At 44.4% G+C, this 27,647-nt stretch overlaps 1 protein-coding gene across 2 annotated transcripts in view; it reads right to left on the bottom strand.

Annotated features, from left to right (window-relative positions):
• Positions 1 to 27,647, bottom strand: part of LOC118358997 (transforming growth factor beta receptor type 3) — a 139,534-nt gene that overhangs the window by 34,247 nt on the left and 77,640 nt on the right. For both annotated transcript variants that reach the window (XM_035737104.2, XM_035737103.2), the window contains exons 5-10: positions 17,442 to 17,625; positions 11,820 to 11,982; positions 8,782 to 8,929; positions 4,064 to 4,253; positions 1,183 to 1,478; positions 360 to 515 (exon numbers count right to left, since the gene is read on the bottom strand). In XM_035737104.2, the coding sequence (XP_035592997.1) occupies positions 360 to 515; positions 1,183 to 1,478; positions 4,064 to 4,253; positions 8,782 to 8,929; positions 11,820 to 11,982; positions 17,442 to 17,625 (1,137 nt within the window). The remainder of the gene's footprint in view (positions 1 to 359; positions 516 to 1,182; positions 1,479 to 4,063; positions 4,254 to 8,781; positions 8,930 to 11,819; positions 11,983 to 17,441; positions 17,626 to 27,647) is intronic.

The following is a 27,647-nucleotide window of genomic DNA, read 5'->3' as shown; positions in this document are numbered from 1 at the left end:
GACGGTAATACTGAACCTCATTACATTTTCATAGTGTTGTCTTAAATTTTTCCCTGGGTGCTTCTCCCATGCTTTCAACAGAGATAATTGAGTAACAGGCTAGTGTTGGGGGATACAGCACTCATAGGGCTGATTTCCCGGACCCAGATTTATCCTAATTCTGGACTAAAAACTATTTTAAATGGAGATATTCTATTGAACTTTCGTTTTCAGTCCAGGAGTAGGCTTATTTGGGTCCAGGTTGCTTAAATGTTCAGGCTTCACAAGACTTGGGAGTATGGTAATGCAAGACTAGCGTCTGGAAAACTGGCCCTCGATTCGTTTTTGTAAATGCTGTAGCCATTGTGTGTGGTACTCACTGAGTTGATGTAGAGGACCATAGAGCTGGGGTGCATGGGGTACTTGGTTGTCTGACAGCCCTCCAATGGTGTCTCTAGGGTGTAGTGGGTGGAGTTAACCGTTGCTTTGCATTCTGGGTCTTGAAGAGTCAGGTTGGCATTACCATAACCACTGGCCTGAGGAAAGAGACAAACGTAAGTAATATAAAGTCAATTAATAAAGCCTTAAAAAACGTTTTTATTTATTTTTTAATGTCAATCAATAATCTAGAATATTTGCAATAAAATAAAATCATGATCAACAAATCATCTCAATACTGTCAGAAGAGGTTCCTGAGACACCATGTGGCACTATACTTCATTGGCATTAGACGTCACTATGCCACTATAAAGCACAGACTACTTCTCGGTGTGATATTAAGTTCCCGGAAGACATAAAAACCACAGGATGGTCCAACTCTAACCATAACTATCCCTAATTGCAGTGTGTGTCTTTTAATACACTGTGATGTGGTCTGTTGTGTTCTGCCTGCTTCACTGTAGAGCACACATGCACACACACAATAGCACAACACAGTAGCGCACACACACACACACACACACACACACACACACACACACACACACACACACACACACACACACACACACACACACACACACACACACACACACACACACACACACACACACACACACACAATTCATTCAACTCCATACCAGTCACTATTACATAAAGAGGAAGATACAGAGATAAACCAAGTCTGTCTTCTATTGCAGACACAATTAGTCTTATTGATAAACCAGTTGACTGTCTACTACAGTACACTATCCATCCACTCACCTCCAGACTCTCTCTGTCGATGCTGACCACCATCCTGTTCTCCTCACACTGAACACTGAGCCCCACACTGAGGGTCCCCTGCTGCTCCTCAGGCTCCCCACCCTGCTCCCCTCCCAGCCAGGAACGGTCCTCCAGGGACAGGTAGGGCAGGCCATGCTCCTTGGGTGGGGGGAAGGGGAAGGGCAGGCCACCGGAGCGCGAGGCAGCACCCCCCGGACCACCAGACAGGAGGGGGTTGGTGTCCCACGGGATAGACAGGTCTGGAAGGAACATGGACTCCAGGGGATCTAATACATCTGGAAGTCACAGAACACACACATTTTAGTCACAGAGACAAACGCACAAATACGTGAGTACACTCACAGACTGGAAAGAAGGGACAGACAGACAGACAGACAGACAGACAGACAGACAGACAGACAGACAGACAGACAGACAGACAGACAGACAGACAGATGCCTCTGTTAAAGTGTCATCTGGTGGTTTTAGAGCCATGGAAATTACACGGAGCAGAAACTGGCCCAAGATTTGGCGATATTGTCTTTTTAAGAACAGTTCAACTGTGATGGTCTGTGGTAGACATTCATTATTTAACAGTTAAATACATTATAACAATGTATGCTCATGAAAAATGCCTATAAATCAAAGCATAACTCATTTATTTACATCGTAGATATCTTTATTGAATTGACTAAACCTAGGTCTGTTTGTCATACATGATCTACCGTATTAGTTTAATTACAGTCAACTTTAGTCAGACACACACACAAACGCACGTGCGTACACTCAGACAGCTACACCATGCATGCACACACTCAGAGGGACAGAGAAAGAAGGAGGGAGAGAGCGAGAAAAAGAAAGAAAGTAGGGAGAGCGAGACAGAGCGAGAGTGAGAGAGAGCAAGAACGGGAGAGAGCAAGAGCGAGAGAGCAAGAGCGAGCGAGCGACAGAGAGAGAAATAGCAAGAAAGAGACAGAGAGAGAGGCCTCTGTTAAAGTGCAATCTGGTGGTTTTAGAGCCATGGAAATTGCACAGAGCAGAAACTGGCCCATGTTTTGTTGATATTGTCTTTTTAAGAACAGTTCAACTGTGATGGTCTGTGGTAGACATTCATTATTTAACAGTTAAATACATTTCTAACAATGTATGCTCATGAAAAATGCGTATATTTACATTGTAGATATCTTTATTTCATTGACTAAACCTAGGTCTGTCATACAGTGGTGCAAAAAAGTATTTAGTCAGTCACCAATTGTGCAAGTTCTCCCACTTAAAAAGATGAGAGGCCTGTAATTGTCATCATAGGTACACTTCAACTATGACTGACAAAATGAGAAAAAAAATCCAGAAAATCACATTTTTCATTTTTAATTAATCTATTTGCAAATTATGGTAGAAAATAAGTATTTGGTCAATAACAAACGTTTATCTCAATACTTTGTTATATACCCTTTGTTGGCAATGACAGAGGTCAAACGTTTTCTGTAAGTCTTCACAAGGTTTTCACACACTGTTGCTGGTATTTTGGCCCATTCCTCCATGCAGATCTCCTCTAGAGCAGTGATGTTTTGGGGCTGTTGCTGGGCAACACAGACTTTCAACTCCCTCCAAAGATGTTCTATGGGGTTGAGATCTGGAGACTGGCTAGGCCACTCCAGGACCTTGAAATGCTTCTTACGAAGCCACTCCTTCGTTGCCCGTGCGGTGTGTTTGGGATCATTGTCATGCTGAAAGACCCAGCCACGTTTCATCTTCAATGCCCTTGCTGATGGAAAACGTTTTTCACTCAAAATCTCACGATACCTGGCCCCATTCATTCTTTCCTTTACACGGATCAGTCGTCCTGGTCCCTTTGCAGAAAAACAGCCCCAAAGAATGATGTTTCCACCCCCATGCTTCACAGTAGGTATAGTGTTCTTTGGATGCAACTCAGCATTATTTGTCCTCCAAACACGACGAGTTGAGTTTTAACCAAAAAGTTATATTTTGGTTTCATCTGACCATATGACATTCTCCCAATTTTCTTCTGGATCATCCAAATCCTCTCTAGCAAACTTCAGACGGGCCTGGACATGTACTGGCTTAAGCAGGGGGACACGTCTGGCACTGCAGGATTTGAGGCCCTGGCGGGGGTAGTGTGTTACTGATGGTAGGCTTTGTTACTTTGGTCCCAGCTCTCTGCAGGTCATTCACTAGGTCTCCCCGTGTGGTTCTGGGATTTTTGCTCACCGTTCTTGTGATAATTTTGACCCCACGGGGTGAGATCTTGCGTGGAGCCCCAGATCGAGGGAGATTATCGGTGGTCTTGTATGTCTTCCATTTCCTAATAATTGCTCCCACAGTTGATTTCTTCAGACCAAGCTGCTAACCTATTGCAGATTCACACTTCCCAGACTGGTGCAGGTCTAGTGTCCTTTGACATCTTTTTGGTCTTGGCCATAGTGGAGTTTGGAGTGTGACTGTTTGAGGTTGTGGACAGGTGTCTTTTATACTGATAACAAGTTCAAACAGGTGCCATTAATACAGGTAACGAGTGGAGGACAGAGGAGCCTCTTAAAGAAGAAGTTACAGGTCTGTGAGAGCCAGAAATCTTGCTTGTTTATAGGTGACCAAATACTTATTTTCCACCATAATTTGCAAATAAATTCATTAAAAATCCTACAATGATTTTTTTTCTCTCTCATTTTGTCTGTCATAGTTGAAGTGTACCTATGATGAAAATTACCGGCCTCTCATATTTTTAAGTGGGAGAACTTGCACAATTGGTGACTGACTAAATACTTTTTTGCCCCACTGTACATGATCTACCGTATTAGTTTAATTACAGTCAAGTACTGGAACACAATTCTGAGTCTAATGTAAATGGACTGGCGTGTCTTACCTGGCTCCCTGAGCCTCAGGTTGAAGGTGTTAGCCACAGGGGTGTGGGTGTAGGAGGTGACCGGTCCATAGCTATGCTCCTCTGCCCACTTGATCAGGGCCTGAGAGCCAGATGGGAGGTGGTGCTTGGGGGTCTTAGACACCTCCATCAGCCTTTCTGTGTTGGGGCTCAGACTGATGGTATCTGACGTCTATTGGGGGAAAAAATAGGAATTAACAGGCTTAGTAGCCTATACTGTATCGAAATATTGGTAGAGGAAATATTGGTAGAGGCAAAACTACCAGCAATTGATTTTATTCAAGGAGTTTTTAATCAGTTATCAACAAAGAAAAAACTGCTATGAATTCTTCTGAGAAACAGAACATCACAACCATATCTTACACGGCAGCACACTCTTTGTCATGATAATTTTTTTCATGAACATTTTAGTCATTTAGCGTTAAGTGCCTTGCTCAAGGGCACGTCGGTAGATTTTTCACCTAGTCGGCTCGGGGATTCGAACCAGTGACCTTTTGGTTACTGGCCCAATGCTATTAACTGGTAATCTACCTGCTGTCATCAGTCTTTTTTAATGTATATTTTTCATTTTACTTTTACCCCTTTTTCTCCCCAATTTCGTGGTATCCAATTGGTAGTTACAGTCTTGTCCCATTGCTGCAACTCCCCTACGGACTCGGGAGAGGCGAAGGTCGAGAGTCATCGGTCCTCCGAAACACGACCCTGCCAAGCCGTACTGCTTCTTGACACAGTGCTCGATAAACCTGGAAGCCAGCCGCACCAACGTGTGGGAGGAAACACTGTCCAACTGACGACCGAAGTCTGCTTGCATGTGATACGCCACAAGGTGTCGCTAGAGCAAGATGAGACAAGGACGGCCGGCCATACCCTCCCCTAACTCGGACAACGCTGCCTCATGGGTCTCTCGGTCACAGCCGGCTGTGACACAGCATGGGATCGAACCAGAGTCTGTAGTGACGCCTCAGCACAGCAATGCAGTGCCTTAGACCGCTGCGTCACTCGGGAGGCCCTTGCCGTCATCAGTCTTATACAAACCAAAGTGGGTGCTTTCTTCTTTTCTAGTTAGCAGCATTTACCAGTAATCTCTAGGTCTATGTTGGTTTCATTTCCTTTGTCTGACTGTATGAAATGGTAAAACTTCCCTATAGAGCTTCAAAAGCCGGCGTGACCACAACCCACAATGAAAGTGTGAGAATATTAATTTTACTCTCATATCTTGAAAGAATCAAAGTCAAAAGAGACATTTTAGGTCTCGGCATGGAAAGGCCCTGACCAATGTAGCAGTGGTGAAGGGTCACGCACACACACACACACGCACGTGCACACGCAAGCGCACACACCAAAAGACTGATCAATGGTGGGACTAAGTATAATGTGTCAGATTTCTACCAGAATTCCTCATTAGTTCCCCAGTGTTCCATGCTGTATAATGTGAGGAGGGCTAATCCTTTCCCAAAGACATTTCCCACAGATCCACTCTGTCCAAAGTGGCATCCTATTCCCTATTTAGTGACCTACTTTTCCCCAAGGCTCATAGGGCTCTGATGAGAAGTAGTGCAGTATATAAGTAGTAGGGCATCATTTGGGATGCAGCTCCCCTCTGTCCTCTGGAGCAGGAGCAGAGCTGTGGCCAATCCTCTGACAGTAGCTAGCAATACTTTGATTTTACGAGGCTATCATATCACATACATAGCTGACATTCTCTGTTTTGAGATATTCACTCTGACACAGTGGCTGGTTCCCAAAGACAGATATTTATACTGGGACACACATGCAAAAGGAGGCTTGCAGGCAAGCACACTCACGATCACATGCACACACACTCACACACACAGCATTAAGTAAGCATTTTGTCAATGAAACCCTTGCTATGATACTGGGCAGTTTCAGTTTACTTTGGTCCTAGATTGATTAATGGGTTCTAAACTCAGAAATCAAAACCAGAAGTGAAAAACAAATCTGACCCATCATAACTGAACTCCTCCCAATGATTTATGCTGTTCTGAGTTCAGTACTGTACTCTATGTCTGGCCCTGGCCTGTAATTTCCTAGCCTGGTCCCAGATCTTTGTGCTGTCTTGCCAAATCCTATGGTCATTCATGCCAAATGTCATGTCATGCCAACAGATATGGGACCAGGCTAGTACTTTCACAGTACAGTAAACTATAGGTCAGCAGCACAGCACATCGCTGACATGTGTTCCCAGTTTCCAGTCCCCTACCCCCCCTAATGTTTCTCTTAGAGTAGCCCACTACTGTAGCCAACCATAGCCCTGCTCTGCTGGTCTGATTGATTCAGTGACAGCCTAAAGGGCAGCTGTACAAACAGCCAGGCTGGCAGGCAGGCAGTGGATGGGGCTGAGCGTGGGGCCGCATCCCAAATGGAACCCTATTCCCTATTTAGTGCACTACTTTTGACCAAAAGTAGTGCACTGGTCAAAAGTAGTGCTACTGCATAAGGAATAGGATGCCATTTGGGATGCGGACTGAACTGAGCTGGCTGACTGGGAGAAGTGCAGAGTCATGGACTGGCAGAGGCACACACACACACACAGTCTGCCTGCATGAGGATCACTGTTACAGAGTGTGGAACCAATCCAGAGAAGCAGGTATCTAGAGCCCATAAGACAACACATCTCCACTGAGGTCAGCAGTCAGCATAGCATAGGGACCATTGGAGAGACTCGTAGAGAAGATAGAGCAAAGGTCAGGCCAGGTTGGTTTGGGATAAATTGTGTCAATGTCACTTTTGTTATAAATGAATAGGCAAAACACCTTTCATATCTACTAGGTATCTAATGGCTATGTGCTAAAGGTGTAAGGTGTATGACTTCTATTTATTTTTTTATTTTCTATTTCTATTCTGCTAAATGGCATATATTATTATTATTATTATTATTATATTATTATTTAGTTTTTTAACATACATGTCTAGACTGAGTGGGAGGTAAACATGCAATGCCAGACCAAATATGGTCATTGGATAATGTCCTACTGTTAACCTAAAACCAAATAAATCGTCCTTAGTGTAAGCCGTGTAAATTAGTGTATGTATTTCAATGACTAGAACGGATTTAGTCAATTCTTTTTTTGAAAGCGTATACATGACCACAGTGTTTGTGGGTGTCAATGTTAACAAGTATGACACAATATTTCAATTCTACAGACAGATAGCCAGTCACTGAGGTACTACACAGTATTTGGGCAGTGATTGTGTCGTCACTGTTTTTGCAATGCAATCCACATAGATGGGGAATTAGGGTGCTATTTAGGATACAAACAGGGCCTGAAGCCAGCAACGCTCATCATTCACATTATGATGGAAGGCAAACAGGTCAGGCTGTGCGAGGCTGTGAGCACAATGAAAATACAGTTTGTGTGAACCTGGCCTATGAAAATATATCGTATCGCCTCCCCTCCTCCTCTCTTCCCCCTCTCCCCTCCTCCTCTCTTCCCCCTCTCCCCTCCTCCTCTCTTCCCCCTCTCCCCTCCTCCTCTCTTCCCCCTCTCCCCTCCTCATTCAATACGATGACAACCCTTGGAGCTGTCAGCATGATATTTCACAGTTCATCTCTTTATCCCTCCATCCCTCGCTCCCTCCCCTGCAGGCAGGCTGAAACCAGGTGCCACTTCAACACTCCTCGGATTGTGACAAATGTATCGGTCAGCAGCGAAAAGTGGGGACATGCCCGTCTGTCCGCTGTGCCTGTCTAGTCATGTGTTGTGACATGGATCCTCTGCCTGTCTCCCCAAATACCATTTGTGCCATTGTGATCAGTGGAGGCTGCTGAGGGGAGGACGGCTCATAATAATGTCTGGAACGGAGCTAACGGAATGGCATCAAACACGTGGAAACCAGGTGTTTGATGTACTTGAATCCATTCGACTCATTCCACTCCAGCCATTACCACGAGTCCGTCCTCCCCAATTAAGATGCCACCAACCTCCTCTGATTGTGATGCGTTACTCAGACAGTGAAAAAAGATCTTGGCAGTTAACATCTGAAAGTTGAACTACTCAATAGACAAGAAAACGCTCAATAGCAGTCTTGCCACTTGGTTTGCTAGAAACCTGTGGAATGGAGTCTTGGGTCTCTGGAGTTGTCCATTAAATAAAGTGCAACTACTGAAAAAATGGTTTATTTCGGTCAAAGCAGCACCTTCCTATTATTCATGAGCTGCACGTGTTGTCCCTCTTGCTTTGAACATTCGTTTCAGGACTGACGCCCAACTGAGCATTGTCAATTGGAGCTGATGATGATTTTAGCACAATGGCATTACAGTGGCTGGGAAATACAAAATCATTTCAAAAGGAGGCAAATCAGTAGTAGAAAAACCTTTTGTTCATCATTGTGATGTCGTCAGATTGATCGTATTTCCAGGCCACTATGGGTGACATTTAGACGTAACAGTCAATAGCCCCCATTCAGAATGACTGGGCACAACTAGACTTCCGGGCACCACTATGGCAGAGAACAGCTTGAGAAAGTACATAACAAATGGCATGAAGCGACATGAACTCCATGCACTCCATGAATAGAAGGGCTGTTTTTTGTTACGTTCAGAGCGACGGTTTGAGTCACGCACCACCCAAGTCCAGTTTGCACTTTCCACTTTCTCAAGCTGTTACTGAAAATATAAGTGTTTTTTTTATTTAGAAACTAAATATTTCTCCGCAGCGTTCAGATTCAGCGTTACGTACCACCACGTCCAGTTTGCCGATGACGCTGTGAGCCTTGATGACCCAGTTGACAGACTTCTCACACTTCAGCAGCAGCACGACGTTACGTTTCAATGGAACATCTGCCTCCAGTGGTCTCAGGTCCACAATCACATCCACCTGGAACGCACTGCTCAGGGAGGGAAATAGAGAGACAGAGAGAGAGAGAGAAGGGAAAAGAAAGCCAGCCAGGAGAGAGCCATAAGAGTTTTGGAAGACCCAAAACACTCAGTATTTACATGTCTTCCCACTGTCTGGCCAACTGATTAAGAAACTGGAAGTCTTCCCAGAAAAAGGAAGACATGTGCGTGGCAGACCAGACCACATAGCAGCCGTATGGTGAAATACATCACGATTGCCATATTCCCTGTATTTCTGGGCTCCTAATACATATACAGAGTAATCACACCGCTGGGAGAGTGAGGCCATCACCCGGCAGACTGGAAATACAGACTACAGTCCACGAGAAGTTGCGTCCCAAATGGTTGCCAACGTACACTATATACAGTGCATTTGGAAAGTATTCAGACCCCTTGACATTTTCCTCATTTTGTTACGTTACGTAATTCTAAAATGGCTTAAATAAAACATTTTCCTTATCGATCTACACACAATACCCCATAATGATAAAGTGAAAACAGGTTTTAAGAATAATGTAGTATAGTATATTCAGGCCCTTTGCTATGAGACTCGAAATTGAGCTCAGGTGCATCCTGTTTCCATTGATCATCCTTGAGATGATTGTACAACTTGTTTGGAGTCCACCTGTGGTAAATTCAATAGATTGGATATGATTTGGAAAGGCACACACCTGTCTATATAAGGTCCCACAGTTGACAGTGCATGTCAAAGCTAAAACCAAGCAATCAGAACAAAGGAATTGTCCGTGAAGCTCTGAGACAGGATTGTGCCATGGCACAGTACTGGGGAAGCGTTCCAAAACATGTTTGCATGATTTAAGGTCCCCAAGAATACAGTGGCCTCCATCATTCTTACATGGAAGACGTTTGGAACCACCATGACTCTTCCTAGAGCTGGCCGCCAGGCCAAAAGCATCAATCGGGGGAGAAGGGCCTTGGTCAGGGAGGTGACCAAGAATCCGATGGTCACTCTGACAGAGCTCTAGAGTTCCTCTGTGCAGATGTGAGAACCTTCCAGAAAGATAACCATCTCTACAGCACTCCACCAATCAGGCCTTTATGGTAGAGTGGCCAGACGGAAGCCACTCCTCAGTAAAAGGCAGATGACAGCCCGCTTGGCGTTTGCCAAATGGCACCTAAAGGACTCTCAGACCATGAGAAACAAGATTCTCTGGTCTGATGAAACTAAGATTGAACTTTTTGGTCTGAATGTCAAACGTCACATCTGGAGCAAACCTGGCACCATCCCTACGGTGAAGCATGGTGGTAGCAGCATCATACTGTAGGGATGTTTGTCAGCGATAGGGACTGGGAGAGGTGCCAGGATCGAGGGAAAGATGAACGGAGCAAGGTACAGAGAGATCCTAGATGAAAACCTGCCCCAGAGCACTCAGGACCTCAGACTGGGGTGAACGTTCACCTTCCAACAGGACAACGACCCTAAGCACAAAGCCAAGACAAGGCAGGAGTGGCTTTGTGACAAGTCTCTGAATGTCCTTGTGTGGCCCAGCCTGAGCCTGTTCTATAACATTTCTGGAGACCTGAAAATAGCTGTGCATCAACGCTTCCCATCCAACCTGACAGAGCTCGAGAGGATCTGCAGAGAAGAATGGGAGAAACTCCCCAAATACAGGTGTGCCAAGCTTGTAGCGTCATACCCAAGAAGACTCAAGGCTGTAATTGCTGACAAAGGTGCTTCAACAAAGTACTGAGTAAAGGGTCTTAATACTTACAGTGGCAAGACAAAGTATGTGAACCCTTTGGAATTACCTGGATTTCTGCATAAATTGGTCATCAAATTAGACAAACATAGTGTGTTTACACTAATAACACACAAATGATTGTATTTATCTTGTCTAATAATAATATAATAATAATATGCCATTTAGCAGACGCTTTTATCCAAAGCGACTTACAGTCATGTGTGCATACATTCTACGTATGGGTGGTCCCGGGAATCGAACCCACTACCCTGGCGTTACAAGCGCCATGCTCTACCAACTGAGCTACAGAAGGACCACCACTATATTGAATACATCACTTAAACATTCACAGTGTATGATGGCAAAAGTATGTGAACCCCTAGGCCAATGACTTCTCCAAAAGCTAATTGGAGTCAGGAGTCAGCTAACCTAGAGTCCAATCAATGAGACGAGATTGGAGATGTTGGTTAGAGCTGCCTTGCCCTGTAAAAAACACTCACAAAATTTGGGTTTGCTATTCACAAGAAGCATTGCCTGATGTGAACCATGCCTCGAACAAAAGAGATCTCAGAAGACCTAAGATTAATAATGGTTGACTTGCATAAAGCTGGAAAGGGTTACAAAAGCATATTTAAAAGCCTTTATGTTCATCAAAGTGGCTTACCGTGGGTCCATGGACCTCTGGTCAAAAGTAGTGCCCTTGGCAATAGGATGCCATTTGGGAGGCACCCTCAGAATTTGAGTCTGAGATAAACCTCAAAAGGTCAATATTATCCTACTCTTCCTTGATATCCAACACAGACTACCAGTGAGACTAGAGAGAAACCATCCTGAAGAGAGAAACCATCCTGACCTCTTGTAATAGGGAAATTACACTGAGATCACTAAGGTTTATATTTAGAGTTAGTGTGATTGACATAAAGGGCCAGATTACCAGAGACAGATTAAGCCCACTGCTGGACTAAAAGCATGTTCAATAGAGAATCTCCATTGAAAGTGTTCTTTGGTCCAGAACTAGGCTTAATCTGTGTCCAGGAACCCAGCCTAAACTGGATAAATGTGCGTTTTATTTGGGTTGGACTATGTTTTGGTTCTGGTGGTGGGCTACAGTACTGACCTACTGGAGTTCTGGTTGTGTTATGGTTGTGTTATGGTTGTGTTGGTTTACAGTACTGACCTGCTGGAGTTGGGTGCTTTCAGCTCAATGATGTGGACCTCTTGGTCCTGGTCTGGTCCAGACAGGACACAGCCTTTAGAAGGCTGGGGCTCCACGTAGCCAGCTAGGTAGTTCAGAGACAGGAACTTGTTGTCAATCTTACAGGTATCTGAGAACACTGGGTCTGGAAGATGAAAGAAGAGGGTGATTAGATGAGATTATGAGATGAGACTATGACTCATTGTATAATTCGAACACTGGAGGTGATGTGATTAAACTTGATTAATCCTCACGAGCAAGAAGTTCCGGTGGAGGCAGTCAAGGTTAATATGCAAACTTAATATACTGAAGTGATACTGGCAAGTGCAGTGTGCAAGTTTTTCTTTTCTTTCAGGATTAATCCTCATGAGGAAATGGGTGAGGTATTTACATTACTGCTCAGCCAACGTTTTGAGATATCCGAACACTTTGGGGTTGCTGGTAAAAGACAGGGACATACAGACAGCTTTTGCATTGAACACTATGATTCATGTTTCTGGGAAAATGAAAAGACATGTTGAACAATAGCCGTCATAAACACGTCCAATCAGTCATTCCTGTCAGGTTTCCCACCATTCTAAATTACTACCATTTATTTACTCAAATGTTATTATTCTCCATCCAACTGTCGGGGCATGCGATCCTCTTCTCAGTCTTGTACAAAACATGAAAAGTTAAGCCCAGATGCTTCCTTATTTGGCAAACAAGGTCTTGGACAATATAAACTAAAGAGGTTGGAATCTTCCTCCCTCGACCCACTCGTGCCCCCCTCTTGCTTGTTTTAAGTACCTGGTTAGGACACAAAGCGGAAATCTGTCCAGCCTCATGAAAAAGTACCAGAGAGAGATGGGGGGGGGGGACTGAGGTAAACATGGCACGTTGGGCCTTCGCCAAGCCACAGTGTCTAATGACAGAGAGAGTGGCTGAATAGATGACTGCTTCAAGGCTAAGCAACCACACACTCTGTTTTCCTCGAAAATGATTGATTACATGGAGAGAACAGTACATACCCCAGCTGTAATGTGTAACAGAGCCAGGACTCTACTCCTGGCAGTCACAGTGATACTGTCATGCAGTTGAAAGATAGTCATTAGAAATGAGGTGCCCTATCTATCTGGATGTTGACGTAGGATGAAGTTGGACGTGCTGTCGGTTCGGTTTACAAAGGACCAGTGGGGAGTGATGAAGTGAAGGAAAGAGTGAAGCATGGCTTCAATGGATCAATCACACAACATCCGTGGAGGAAAGCCCTCAACTTCAAACAGCCTTAGTCCCTGCTACAGTAACTCTACTGCCCGGTGGAGAGGAGACAGCTCTTGCATTTTGTCTCCACTCACAGCTTACAGTTGTCAAAGAACAGTTGACATTTGCTATACCCATTAATGCCTTCCAGTTAGGTTTACCACAAACTCTGCTTCTCAGAAGTGGTCTTCTTACAGACAAGTTAAGGAACAAGGCCCTTATTATCTTGTTTACTGGTAGATCAAGGGGTTAAAGCTAGAATCTTTAGTAGAAACAATAACAAAGTGATTCTCCATCCCTGTTTAGTTAAAAAGCGGAGGGATGGGCCCGGAGAAATGTAACCACGCTCAAATTCATAGACAGACCTATGGATGGACTGACCATCCGTGATATCAAAAGTATCATTTTAAACATGTTTTCGAGGCTATGAAGTGTTTTCTTATGTTTACATAAGCTCATATTTTGGGTTCTGATGGGGTATGAAAGTGTAACTAAGCTCATGAGGCATTTCTAAGTTACAGTCTTCAAGAATCAATGGGTATATATATATTTTTTTATTTATAATTCCAGAAATGGATGTAGCAACTAAGGATTATAGTTTTAAGAAGGAAAGAATACCATAAATGGATCCCTCCTTTGTGTGTTGGACCAAAACTGCTTGGAGACTTGAAACAGTCCCAGTAAAAAACTCTGTGCCGGTACAGAGTCAGTGTGCGGGGGCAACGGTTAGTTGAGGTAATATGTACATGTAGGTAGAGTTAATTAAAGTGAAGATGCATAGATGACAACAGAGAGTGGCAGTGGTGTAGAGAGGGGGGTGGCAATGTGAATAGTCTGGGTAGCCATTTCACTAGATGTTCAACAGTCTTATGGCTTGGGAGTAGAAGCGGTTTAGAAGCCTCTTGGACCTAGACTTGGCGCTCCGGTACCGCTTGCCATGTGGTAGCAGAGAGAACAGTCTATGAATAGGGTGGCTGGGATCTTTGGCTGGTATAGAAGTCCTGGATGGCAGGAAGCTTGGCCCCAGTGATGTACTGGGCCGTTCGCACTACCCTCTGTAGTGCCTTGCAGTCGGAGGCCGAGCAGTTGCCATACCAGGCAGTGATGTAACCAGTCAGGATGCTCTTGATGGTGAAGCTGTAGAACCTTTTGAGGATCTAAGGACCCATGCCAAATCTTTTCAGTCTCCTGAGGGGGAATAGGTTTTGTCGTGCCCTCTTCCCGACTGTCATGGTGTGCTTGGACCATGTTAGTTTGTTGGTGATGTGGACACCAAGGAACTTGAAGCTCTCAACCTGCTCCACTGCAGCCCCGTCAATGAGGATCGGGGCATGCTCTGTCCTCTTTTTTCTGTAGTCCACAATCATCTCCTTTGTCTTGATCACGTTGAGGGAGAGGTTATTGTCCTGGCACCACACTGCCAGGTCTCTGACCTCCTCCCTATAGGCTGTCTCGTCGTTGTCGGTGATCAGGCATACCACGGTTGTGTCATCTGCAAATTTAATGGTGGTGTTGGAGTCGTGCCTGGCCGTGCAGTCATGAGTGAAATGGGAGTACAGGAGGTGGCTGAGCACGCACCCGAGGGGCCCCTGTGTTGAGGATCAGCGTGGCGGATGTGTTGTTACCTACCCTTACCACCTGGGGGTGGCCCGTCAGGATCCAGTTGCAGAGGGAGGTGTTTAGTCCCAGGGTCCTTAGCTTATTGAAGAGCTTTGAGGGCACTATGGTGTTGAATGCTGAGCTGTAGTCAATGAATAGTATTCCCATCATAGGTGTTCCTTCCGTCCAGGTGGGAAAGGGCAGTGTGGAGGGCAATAGACACTGCATCATCTGTGGATCTGTTGGGGCGATATACAACTTGGAGTGGGTTTCTGGGATGATGATGTTGATGTGAGCCATGACCAGCCGTTCAAAGTACTTCATGGCTACAGACGTGAGTGCTACGGGTCGGTAGTCATTTAGCAGGTTACCTTAAGGTTCTTGGGCACAGGCACAATGGTGGTCTGCTTAAAACATGTTGGTATTAGAGACTCGGACAGGTTGAAAATGTCAGTGAAGACACTTGCTAGTTGGTCAGAGCATGCTCGCAGTACATGTCCTGGTAATCCGCTGGCCCTGCGGCCTTGTGAATGTTGACCTGTCTAAAGGTCTTAGTCACAACGGCTGCGGAGAGCGTGATCACACTCTTCCGGTACAGGCTGGTGCTCTCATGCATGTTTCAGTGTTATTTGCCTCGAAGCAAGCATAGAAGTAGTTTATCTCATCCGGTAGACTCTGGTCACTGGGTAGCTCTTGGCTCTGCTTCCCTTTGTAGTCTGTAATGGTTTGCAGGCCCTGCCACATCCGACGAGCGTCAGAGGCGGTGTAGTAAGACTTGATCTTAGTCCTGTATTGACTCTTTGCCTGTTTGATGGTTCATCGGAGGGCATAGTGGGATATACGCTTCCTGGCTCCTTGAAAACGGCAGCTCTAGCCTTTAGCTCAATGCGGTAGCTGCCTGTAATCCATGGTTTCTGGTTGGGGTATGTATGTACGGTCACTGTGGGTATGACGTCATCGATACACTTATTGATGAAGCCAATGACAAATGTGGTGTACTCCTCAATGACATTGGAGGAATCCCGGAACATATTCCAGTCTGTGCTAGCAAAACAGTCCTGTAGCTTAACATCTGCTTCATCTGACCACTTTTTTATTGATCTAGTCACAATCAGGAGGACATAATTATGGTCAGATTTGCCAAATGGAGGGCAAGGGACAGCTTTGTATGCATCTGTAGAGTATAGGTGGTCCAGAGTTTTTTTCCCTCTGGTTGCACATTTAACATGTTGATAGAAATGAGGTAAAAACTGATGTTAGTTTCCCTGCATTAAAGTCCCCGGCTACGAGAAGCATGGCCTCTGGGTGAGCATTATCTTGTTTGCTTTTGGCGGAATACAGCTCATTCAATGCTGTCTTAGTGCCAGCCTCTGACTGTGGTGGTATGTAAACAGCTACAAAGAATATAGATGAGAACTCTCTCGGTAGGTAATGTGGTCTGCAGCTTATCATGAGAAACTCTACCTCAGGTGAGCAATGGCTTGGGACTTCCTTAGATATCGTAAACCAGCTGTTGTTTACAAAAATACATAGACTGCCGCCCCTTGTCTTACCAGATGCCACTGTTCTATCCTGCCGGTACATCGTATAACCAGCCAGCTGTATGTTGATATTGTCGTCGTTCAGCCACGACTCCGTGAAGCATAGGATGTTACAGTTTTTAATGTCCGGTTGGTAGTTTAATCTTCCCAATAACTTGTCTATTTTATTGTCCAAAGATTGCATGTTTGCTAGCAGAATTGAGGGGAGTGGGGGTTTATTCAATCGCCGCCTATTCCACAGACGGCAGCCCACCCTCCGGCCTCTCTTTCTCCAACTCCTCTTCACACAGATCACTGGAGTCAGGGCCTGTTCCAGAGGGAGCCGTATATCCTCCGCCTCGGGCTCGTCAAGAGTCATAAAATAATAAAAAGGATTCTGGTAGCCCGTGGTGAGTAATCACAGTCCTGATGTCTAGAAATTATTTTACGGTCAAAAGAGAGAGTAGTGGCAACATTATGTACAAAAATAGTTTAAAAAAATAAGTTACAAACAACGCAGATAAACTAACAAAAAAACTCCTGCTCCGGCGCGATTTTACAGCTAGCAATCAGAGCAGCGATTCTTCTCACAAACCTACTACGAAGACACAGACCCTCTCACAAACCTGCACTGCATTTCCATCAGTCACTTCCTCCTCACTACACTGACTCTGGGCTCACAGACAATGAAGAAAAGTTGACAAGCAAGGAAAGCAAACAGCCAGATTACAAAAGAAAGAAAAGGTCCTTTCCTCCCGGCCAAGTCTATTTGCTTTTTAAATGGAACTGAAAGCTGACCAGTGATTCTGAGACACAGAGAGAGTGTTAGCTCTGCTTCTCTGGGATTGTTTTATTTCTCTAGAGTCCAGTAAGTCCCAGGACTATCAATGGCCTCCATTGAGAGGCAATTACTGCGTGGGAACCACTTGATTAACGTTTAGTGGGGAAGAAAAGGCCTGTCACGAGGCAGAAAAAATATACTGTTAGTGAAGGTAGGTGTAAACGTCTCCCTAGGCATTCGAAACGGAAATGTGGCACTACCTTAGGACTGAGGCAATGTTTCTAACCTGCCTCTCAGAGTGAAACACACCTTCTCCCACTTTGATGTAGGCTTCCACTTGGAACCAATAGTTATCCTACAGAAGGGGCAGCCAAAGAACCCTGTATGGTTATAGGTAGCACCTTCCTCTAAGAGCGTCCTTTACAGAAATATTTCTAACTTCCCTCTGAAAGTAAAACACACCTTCTCCCACTTTAATGTAGATGTCCAGGGCGATCTTGAGTTCGGAGAAGGAGGTGACGGCTCTGTACTTCTTGGTGGCCCAGCTGAGGAGGTGCTCGTTGCCATGGGGAAGCACCTCCTTCTGAACCTGACAGTGGAGGGAGAAGTTCCCTGGAAGGAAGTAGACATCAGATCCCTCAGATACCTGGAGGAAGGAGAGAAACCACAACGATACAGACAGTCAGCCAGAGAGACACTATGGCTTTACAGACACACAGAGAAGTGGACATCTGAGCTCTCTGATACCTGGAGGGTGGAGAGACACAATGATGTTACAGATAGACACTGTACATCAGGAGACATAGCCCCTAAGACATGTCTGTAGACTGCTATGGCATTGGGTGTACTAAGACGCATAGTTATAACAGCCTACAGCCATTTCTCAGGGCTATAGGAGCCACAGAGGGACATCACTTTGCCTGTGAGGAAAAGAGCTGGAGGCAGGGGTTCCACAGAATGACTGTGATACAGTAGGTTTCTGTACGACACTATGGGCTGGTTTCCTAGCCACATATTAAGCCTAGTCCTGGACTAAAGATAATCTAAAAGTACTTTTAGTCTAGGACTAGGCTTAATCTGCGTTGGGTAAACTTGCCCTAAGAGACTAGCCCTAGCATTATGGACCTGGTGTGGCAGTAACACAGAGAGAGACCATAGGAACAATAATACGGAGTGGGGATTTACAGGATTTGTAGTTCTAGAGACCAATACGCATGGATTTAATGGTCGACTCAGCGAAATGACAGATATTGAGATGAGCACTATGCGGCTCACTTTCTGCACCTACGTCATGTCGCTGAATCTACCTTTAATATCAGCGGGTATGATTTTTTATTTTTTTTTATTCCAATTTACATCAGATAACTCTGGATTACTTTCATCAGTTTCTATTGCAGATACCGAAGGAAATACATGTATAGAGTTACTGAGAATCTAAAATGGTAAAGCTAAAGAAAAAAGTTGTGGATCAGACCTGTGACGTGATTTACTGTTAAGAAGCATGAAGTTAGTTTTCAAGACTTCCACTCACAAGGACTTCTTTGTTGATAAAGATATATATGCCCATAAAATCCAATGCTCTATTGACATGCTCATCCACTTTATGGGGAAAGAAGAAATTCAAGACAATAAAAGTCAAGGCCTGCCTCGAGGCAAACAGAAAAAGGGTCGAAGAGCAGACTTTTGCAAATTCAAACCTTCCATCTGAACTTTGCCAAAAGACATCTTTGACACTCCATCCGCGATCGTTATTTCAAGGCCTCTCGCAATGTGCGCTCCGTATTTTTACACATGGTCTCCTTACACAATAAGATGCATGGTATCTACTGATTACGTAATGTTATTGTGCGTCATCACTAGTGTGCAGGATTTGTCTCAAAATGGCTGCATACAGCTGGAGAGGTATGGTCGCTGCCTGTCATGAACGTAGCCAGCAGACACAAACACACATATGATGGCATATGTTCACGCTACTTTGTCTTTGTCGTAGGAAACACAACTGAAAGACACACGTGTCTGTGTATGCGTGCTCACACACACACACACACACACACACACACACACACACACACACACACACACACACACACAAATAAATAAATCAGAGGCACAAAGAAATAGACTACTTTTAGCAATGCAGTTTGTTTGGAGTTAGCATTATGATCTAAAAGTAAATAATTTTGCCATATGAGAGCGGGATATATTGCATCCAGATGTGATACAGGGGGATGTAGCCTAAGCCTAGGTAGGCAAAAGGCTGCGAGACTGCAAAACCCAGCTGTGATACGCAGAGTGACAAAAAATTAGCGTAAAATGTGTGCGGAGCCCTGAGACCACAATGAAGTGCTGATTTGTCTTCTGGCAGGGAGGGATGGAGGGAAAGAGAGTAACTTGGCTGAGCTTGGCGTGTGTGCATGCATGTGTGTGAGTGCGCAGAAGAGAGAGAGCGAGAGAGTGAGACCACCCCTTTGGCCCTTAACGGACCTCAACCCATATGCTTCACTTCATAGAGATAAACATTCACATGTGCTGGAAAAAAAACTACTGACTGTAGTACAACTGTGAGCAGAGCTGAGTATCCCAGGCCAGCAAGGCAGCCCTAACACACGGTCTGGTCTAGATAACCTACCTCATTATATTTATCATGATGTTTTTCTTATTCCCACGGCCTCCTATCTAACATGGGGAGGGCAGTTGACCGTGCTGCCTGGCAGGCCCAATTAAAACATTAACTCATAACACTTAGGACCGTTCCCAGTTTGTTGCATTACCCATAATTTTTAAGTTTTCCAAAGAGGGGGAAGAGGAAAACAAAACACATTATTTCAGATCATGGTGTTTGCTTGTTTGTTTGAAAATTGGGTATTTGGAACTCCAGACAGAGAGGTTCTCCATTTCCCTCCAGCACACACACAAACACACGTCACACACACACACGGCCCAGCCAGCACCATGTGCAACATCTGCCTGACCCCTGGCCGCTCCTTTCTACGTTCCTGGCATTGTCACCACAGATGATGAATGCCAAGACCAGGGAGACAGATACTGTCGAAGAATTCACCGTAACGTAGCTATTTATTTTGAGTGATAACGTTTACTACGACTACGGCAGGAAGGAAAGGAAAACTTTAGTGGAGAAAGACGGAGTGCCGTGCCTCCGCCTGACTGCCTCACCTCAGCAATCAAAAGTGATATAGAGCCGTGGACGAGTGCTGAAACAAGGAGAGGAGGAGATGTCGGAGGAAAGGGTTGGGGTTTACTTTGGGAAACCGTGCCAAGCTCAGCAGAGTTCATCAATTTAATTGCGGCAATACGTCTGTAATTAGTCTGAAAGAATTAGAGGTGGAAGCCTGAAAAACCAAATTAGCTCCAGGCCGTTCTAGGGTGATTTGAAATGGTAATATGAAAGAAGAGACTCAGAGAGACACTGGGACTCAACAAACCTGCTCTCTCTATCTAAACCAACCCGAGATCCATACTCCGTTAGCTGAGCGAGAGAAAAAGAGAAAAAGCTTGTTTAGAAGAACGTGTTTAAAAAAAATACATTGTACAGTGCATTCGGAAAGTATTCAGACCCATTTTGCCACATTTTGTTACGTTACAGCCTTATTCTAAAATTGATTAAATAAAACATTTTCTTCAGCAATCTACACACAATAACCAATAATGACAATGCAAAAACGGGTTTCTAGAAATGTTTGCACATTTATTAAAAATAAAAAAGACATACTTCATTTATTTATATAAGTATTCAGGCCCTTTGCTATGAGACTCGAAATTGAGCTCAGGTGCTTCCTGTTTCCATTGATCATCCTTGAGATGTTTCGACAACTTGATTTGAATCCACCTGTGGTAAATTCAATTTATTGGATATGATTTGGAAAGGCACACACCTGTCTATATAAGGTCTCACAGTTGACAGTGCATGTCAGAGTAAAAACCAAGCCATGAGGTCAAAGGATTTGTCCGTAGAACTCCGAGTCAGGATTGTGTCGAGGCACAGATCTGGGGAAGGGTACCAAAAAATGTCTGCAGCATTGAAGGTCCCCAAGAACACAGTGGCCTCCATCATTCTTCAACAACTACCTCTTTCCCTACTGTATTTATTTTATTTATTCATTTTGCTCCTTTACACCCCATTATTTGGATTTCTACTTTGCACATTCTTCCACTACAAATCTACCATTCCAGTGTTTTACTTGCTATATTGTATTTACTTCGCCACCATGGCCTTTTTTTTGCTTTTACCTCCCTTATCTCACCTCATTTGCTCACATCGTATATAGGCTTGTTTCTACTGTATTATTGACTGTATGTTTGTTTTACTCCATGTGTAACTCTGTGTCGTTGTATGTGTCGAACTGCTTTGCTTTATCTTGGCCAGGTCGCAACTGTAAATGAGAACTTGTTCTCAACTTGCCTACCTCGTTAAATAAAGGTGAAATAAAAAAATAAAATATAAAAAGGGAAGAAGTTTGGGACCACCAAGACTGTTCCTAGAGCTGGTCGCAAGGCCAACTGAGCAATCGGGGAGAAGGGTGACAAAGAACTAGATGATCACTATGACAGAGCTCTAGAGTTCCTCTGTGGAGATGGAAGAACCTTCCAGAAGGACAACCATCTCTGCAGCACTCCACCAATCAGGCCTTTAAAGTAGAGTGGACAGACGGAAGCCATTCCTCAGTAAAAGGCACATGACAGCCCGCTTGGAGTTAAAAAGGCACCTAAAGACTCTCAGACCATGAGAAACAAGATTCTCTGGTCTGCTGAAACCAAGACTGAACTATTTGGCCTGAATGCCAAGCGTCACGTCTGGATGAAACCTGGCACCATCCCTACGGGGAAGCATGGCGGTGGCAGCATCATGCTGTGAGGATGTTTTTCAGCAGCAGGGACTGGGAGACTAGTCAGGACAGAGGCAAAGATGAACGGAGCAAAGTACAGAGAGATCCTTGATAGAAAAAAACTCCAGAGCGCCCAGGACCCCAGACTGGGGTGAAGGTTCACTTTCCAACAGGACAACGACCCTTAGCACACAACCAAGACAATGCAGGAGTGATTTTGGGACAAGTCTCTGATTGTCTATGAGTGGCCCAGCCAGAGCCCAGACTTGAACCCAATCAAACATCTCTTGTATTGACCTGAAAATAGCTGTGCAGCAACACTCCCCATCCAACCTGACAGAGCTTGAGAGGATCTGCAGAGAAGAATGGGAGAAACTCCCCAAATACAGGTGCGCCAAGCTTGTAGCGACATACCCAAGAAGACTCTATTCTGTAATCACTGCCAAAGGTGCTTCAACAAAGTACTGAGTAAATTGTCTGAATACTTATGTAAATGTGATATTTCAGTTTTTTTTATATATATATATAAATTAGCAAACATTTCTAAAAACCCTGTTTTTGCTTTGTCATTATGGGGTATTGTGTGTAAATTGATGAAGAAAAAAAAAACAATTTAATACATTTTAGAATAAGGCTGCAACGTAACGAAATGTGGAAAAAATGTCAAGGGGTCTGAATACTTTTTGAATGCACCGTAACGGCAAGGCGTGCTGCTCTGTTTTCAACCAGCTGCAGATTTTCTAGGTCTTTCTTTGCTTAATTTGACCATATTACCGGACAGTAATCAAGGACATACCTCTCCCCATCTTCACAACAACATAGTCAATAGGAGTTCACCATGATAATTGACCATCCAATGTTATACCTAGGAGTTTAGTACCTCTAACTTTCTCACTCATCATTATTTAAGATTCATTAAGGATTATCTGCAATCATAAGCAATGTTTTTTATCAAAGACTTGAAAGTTGGGAAAAAATAAGAAATTAGCATCTACTTTTACAAGAACAAATAAAGTGTGAAGCCAGGACTTGCAAAAGAACTGCTTGAAAGCTATACCATTTCCAAGTTAAAGTATTGTTAATCATTTGGTTCCCAGAGTATTAACAATACTACAAAGTAGTGTTGCGTGCAAAGACATCAAAGTAGTGTTGCATGGATTCACTCTTAGATAAAAGGGATCTAAAAGGGTTATTCGGCTGTTCCCATAGGATAATCCTTTTTGGTTGCAGGTAAAACCATTTTTTGGCTCAATGTAGAATCCTCTGTAGAACGGGTTCTACGTGGAACCAAAAAAGGGTTTAACCTGGTTGCAAAAAAGGGTTCTATCTGCAACCAAAAAAGGATTATTCAAAGGGTTCCCCTATGCAGACGGACAGAATCCTTTAAGGTTCTAGATAGCACCTTTTTTTTCTAAGAGTGTAGACGTCAAAGTAGTTATACATCCATAGACATCAATAACTGTCACAAAGGAATGATTAACGCAATGAAACAATTGGGAGAAAAATAGTCAATACAATACAATACACAGTACAGTCATTTTTGTCGGTTTTATAGTCCCTACTCTCATAACACGTACACTACTCATTGCCTTGAGCGTATCAGCCATTTCTCCCTGAGAAGAGAAGAGGAGGACCTGTCTGGAAACAGGACTGAACGTGCAAGAGAGAGAGAGAGAAGGCCCAATCCCTGAACACATACATATATGTTGTTTATCCCTCCTCTTCTCACAAACAGAACCAGACAGACAGACAACCTAGATTAGTCCTGGGCTCATTTCACTGTATGACCTCATACCGAACGCAACCAAGCAGGGGAGCTGAATGTCTGTTTGGCCTCTTTCTGTCTGTCTGTCTGGAATCAGCTCAGGTTTGCACTCAATAGCCATGGAACTTTGCAAAGCCAAGAGTTTACCTCATTCTACCTAACTGGGCATGGAACTAATAGAGCTAATCTCCAATGAGGTGTTCTTGGGCAGTCAAAGAAGAGGGGGTGCTTGGGTGGAACCAGGGATGGACCTCTAGTTTGGTAAATTTTCTTAAAGCCTGCTCTGAAAAATACTAACCTGGGGCTAGCGGACTAGCCTAACTTCTTTCCATGGGTGTAAGACAATGAGAAGGGTGTCTGCTGCTCCCCACTTCATGTCTGTTGAAAAGCAACATCAGCTTTGACATCAGCCAGCCTCAACTACTCAGCAGATTGCACTGAACATGCAATGGGATACAATTAAATATTACGCCAGACTTTTCAAAAGAGATAGCTGCTGCCATAATTTGTCGGCATTAGTCTAAAATGTTCCAAAGTCTACCGCTCCTAACAGCCATTGAGAGCGAAGCCTCCTCACTGTAAGATTGGTCCCTTCCTTCCCTCCCCAAGTATAAAACCCAAGAATAACATGTGCCTGCTGCCCAGTACCCTTTACGGTCCGTGGCTTTTTAAAAGCATATGCCTGTGGTTGGTTTCCTGGCCTCTCTGCCTGTGTGTGTGTGTGAGAACGTCTACATATTATTGCCATATGTGCTGGTCGCGTGAGGGGAGAGAAGAGACGCCGTGCCAAATTATATCAATTATCAGAGTGTTGCAATCCTCCAACTCTCTCGCTAAGCAACACGAAGCAACACCCAGAGTACAACCGGAGAAAACACCATGTCTGTCTGGAGAAGACGAGGTGTTCCAAACAGTGGGAGACAGGGAGGGAGGCCTCAGGGACAGAGAGAAGATGTGAGATAATAGAAGCGTGCTCTAATGCAGTGATGTTATGAATGTGATAAATGATTTTTTGTGGGTGATTTGATCTGCTCTCTCTATATAGGCTCCAGAGAGCTAATCAAGTTGCTGGCGCGCGCGCGCGTGCGTGTGCGTGTGCGTGTGCGTGTGTGTGTGTGTGTGTGTGTGTGTGTGTGTGTGTGTGAGTGAGTGAGAACTGGCAGGGAGAGGTGTTGTGTAGAAAACAACACCATCTGTCTCTGCACCACGGCAGAACGTTCCTGTAGATCTGTCTCTGAAGAAAAAACAATATTGGGCTGGCCATGGTTCCATTTAACGAGCACAGAGAACAAAAGAGGGAGCGGGAGAGAGAGAAAAGTAGAGAAAGACACCAAAAGGAGAGAGAGAGAGAAAGAAAAGAGAGAAAGAAAGAATCACACCAAATCCAAATAATGCAATAAAAGAAGAAACGTGAGAAAAGGATAAAGACTTGGCAAACACAGAAAGAGCAACAAATTCCAACAGCTAAACTTTACAGTGTTGGTCCATCAAAAGGCGAGAGAGAACAGTGTTTCAGATCAAACTAGTCAAACAAGGCACGATAACCCTTTAAAACATAGGGGCTGTGTCCCAAATGGCACTCTATCCTCTATGGGCCCTGGTCAAAAGTAGTGCACAACATAGGGAATAGGCTACCATTTGAGACGCAGCCATAGAGCCAACTTTAACTCCTCACCTCTCTGGAGATGTGCCCTCCTACGGATCCTGATTGTCTCCCGGTGAAATTACATTGGCTTGATTTGCTGTGTCCATCCCTCATCTCATGTCCGACTTCATGTTTTTTCATTACTCAGTACTTCTGATTGACAGGGAGTGCTGCGTAGCATGTTTTACAACAGAATGTCTGGATTTGAGGCCAAGGATTTGAAAATGCTGCAGGCAGGAGGGTCCAGCGGGCCAACAGCAACAGTGTGCTCACTAGGCAGAGCAAAGCAGGGCTGAACTGTAGCGGTTCCAGGGCCCATATGTGTCCATCTGTGGACCCTAGAACCAGGGACCATGAAACAAGGCCTTGCAACGCTGATTCAGGGCAGATTCAGAGTTGATTCAGGGCCCCATTAGCCCCAGGTTATAGTCAATCTAATGGGGGAAAAGTGTAGAGGAGGTCTGGTTGTGTGGCTAGACCCTCAGGGTCTGAGGTGGTAAGATCTAAAAACCACAATACCAGCTCCTTTCCAACTCTATACAAGAGGGTTCACTCAAATGTGGCCGGTGGTGCGCAAGCTGAACTTGGCACTGTGTCTCACTAGCTCAGGCTTCACATACAGTACACATACAGTCCTCCAGACTGTAAAGAATACCGCCAGTGAGAGTATAAGTGTGGTTCTGATCTGGTTACTACGGGTTGAGGAAGGTGCTGTGACATGCAGATATTGCATTTATACTGCCGTCTTCTTCTTCAGCAGGTCAGGCTGTTTGACTCCGACACGTGTACTGCAGTTGGTGTGAGCAGAGCTACGGGCCAGAGATGCAGAGTGAAACACTGACTGAGTGTGAGAGGATTGGGGATTCGTCCATTCTCTCAGCAGCTCGTCCCGTTTCTTTGTCCAGACCGGTCAGTGTTTGGGTTCCATCATGGCGGCATGTTAACGAGGCATCCCCGTGGTGCCAACCTGAACCTGAGGAGAGGAGCTGGCCTGACAGATGGGATGTAACAGGCAGCTCATTCTGCTCACAGCCAGAGGACCCAGGGATGTCACTCAAAACACACAACTCAACGCTAACCTTACTTTGCCATAGCTAAGGACCAGAGTGGCTCTTCACAGACAGACAGATAATCTGGTACATTCACCTCACCGTGAATGTGCCGGAATAGGACTTAGATATGACTCATAGGTTTCACGTGTCTACAGTATATGCATAACTTGCCAGGCCATAAAGAGAATGTCATCTACAGTGAGGGGGGGAAGGTATTTGATCCCCTGCTGATTTTGTACATTTGCCCACTGACAAAGAAATGACCAGTCTATCATTTGAATGGAAGGTTTATTTGAACAGTGAGAGACAGAATAACAACAACAAAAATCCAGAAAAACGCATGTCAAAAATGTTATAAATTGATTTGCAATTTAATGAGGGAAGTATTTGACCCCCTAATGAGGGAAGTATTTGACCCCCTCTCAATCAGAAAGATTTCTGGCTCCTAGGTGTCTTTTATACAGGTAACGAGCTGAGATTAGGAGCACACTCTTAAAGGGAGTGCTCCTAATCTCAGTAAACTATGAAATAACACATATGGAATCATGTAGTAATCAAAAAAGGGTTTAACAAATCAAAATATATTTTATGTTTCAGATTCTTCAAATAGCCACCCTTTGCCCATTAAGCCCAAACCAGATGGGATGGCGTATTACTGCAGAATGCTGTGGTAGCCATGCTGGTTAAGTGTGCCTTGAATTGTAAATAAATCACAGACAGTGTCACCAGCAAAGCACCCCCACACCATAACACCACCACCTCCATGCATTACTGTGGGAAATACACATGCCGAGATCATCCGTACACTCACATCGAGTCTCACACAGCGTTTGGAACCAAAAATCTCCAATTTGGACTCCAGACGAAAGGACAAATTTCCACCGGTCTCATGTCCATTGCTCATGTTTCTTGGCCCAAGCAGGTATCTTATTATTATTGGTGTCCTTTAGTAGTGGTTTCTTTGTAGCAATTCGACCATGAAGGCCTGATTCACACAGTCTCCTCTGAACAGTTGATGTTGAGACGTGTCTGTTACTTGAACTTTGTGAAGCATTTACCTGGGCTGCAATTTCTGAGGCTGGTAACTCTAATGAACTTATCCTCTGCAGCAGAGGTAACTCTTGGTCTACCATTCCTGTGGCGATCCTCAGCCAGTTTCAGCGCTTGATGGTTTTTGCGACTGCACTTGAAGAAACTTTAAAAGTTCTTGAAATTCTCCGTATTGACTGACCTTCATGTCTTGAAGCAATGATGGACTGTCGTTTCTCTTTACTTTTTTGAGCTGTTCTTGCCGTAATATGAACTTGGTCTTTTATCAAATAGGGCTATCGTCTGTATATCCCCCTACCTTGTCACAACACA

The sequence above is a fragment of the Oncorhynchus keta genome, chromosome 26 (genome assembly GCF_023373465.1).
Source record: "Oncorhynchus keta strain PuntledgeMale-10-30-2019 chromosome 26, Oket_V2, whole genome shotgun sequence".
NCBI lineage: Eukaryota > Metazoa > Chordata > Actinopteri > Salmoniformes > Salmonidae > Oncorhynchus > Oncorhynchus keta.
This window is presented reverse-complemented; position numbering and strand designations above follow the sequence as displayed.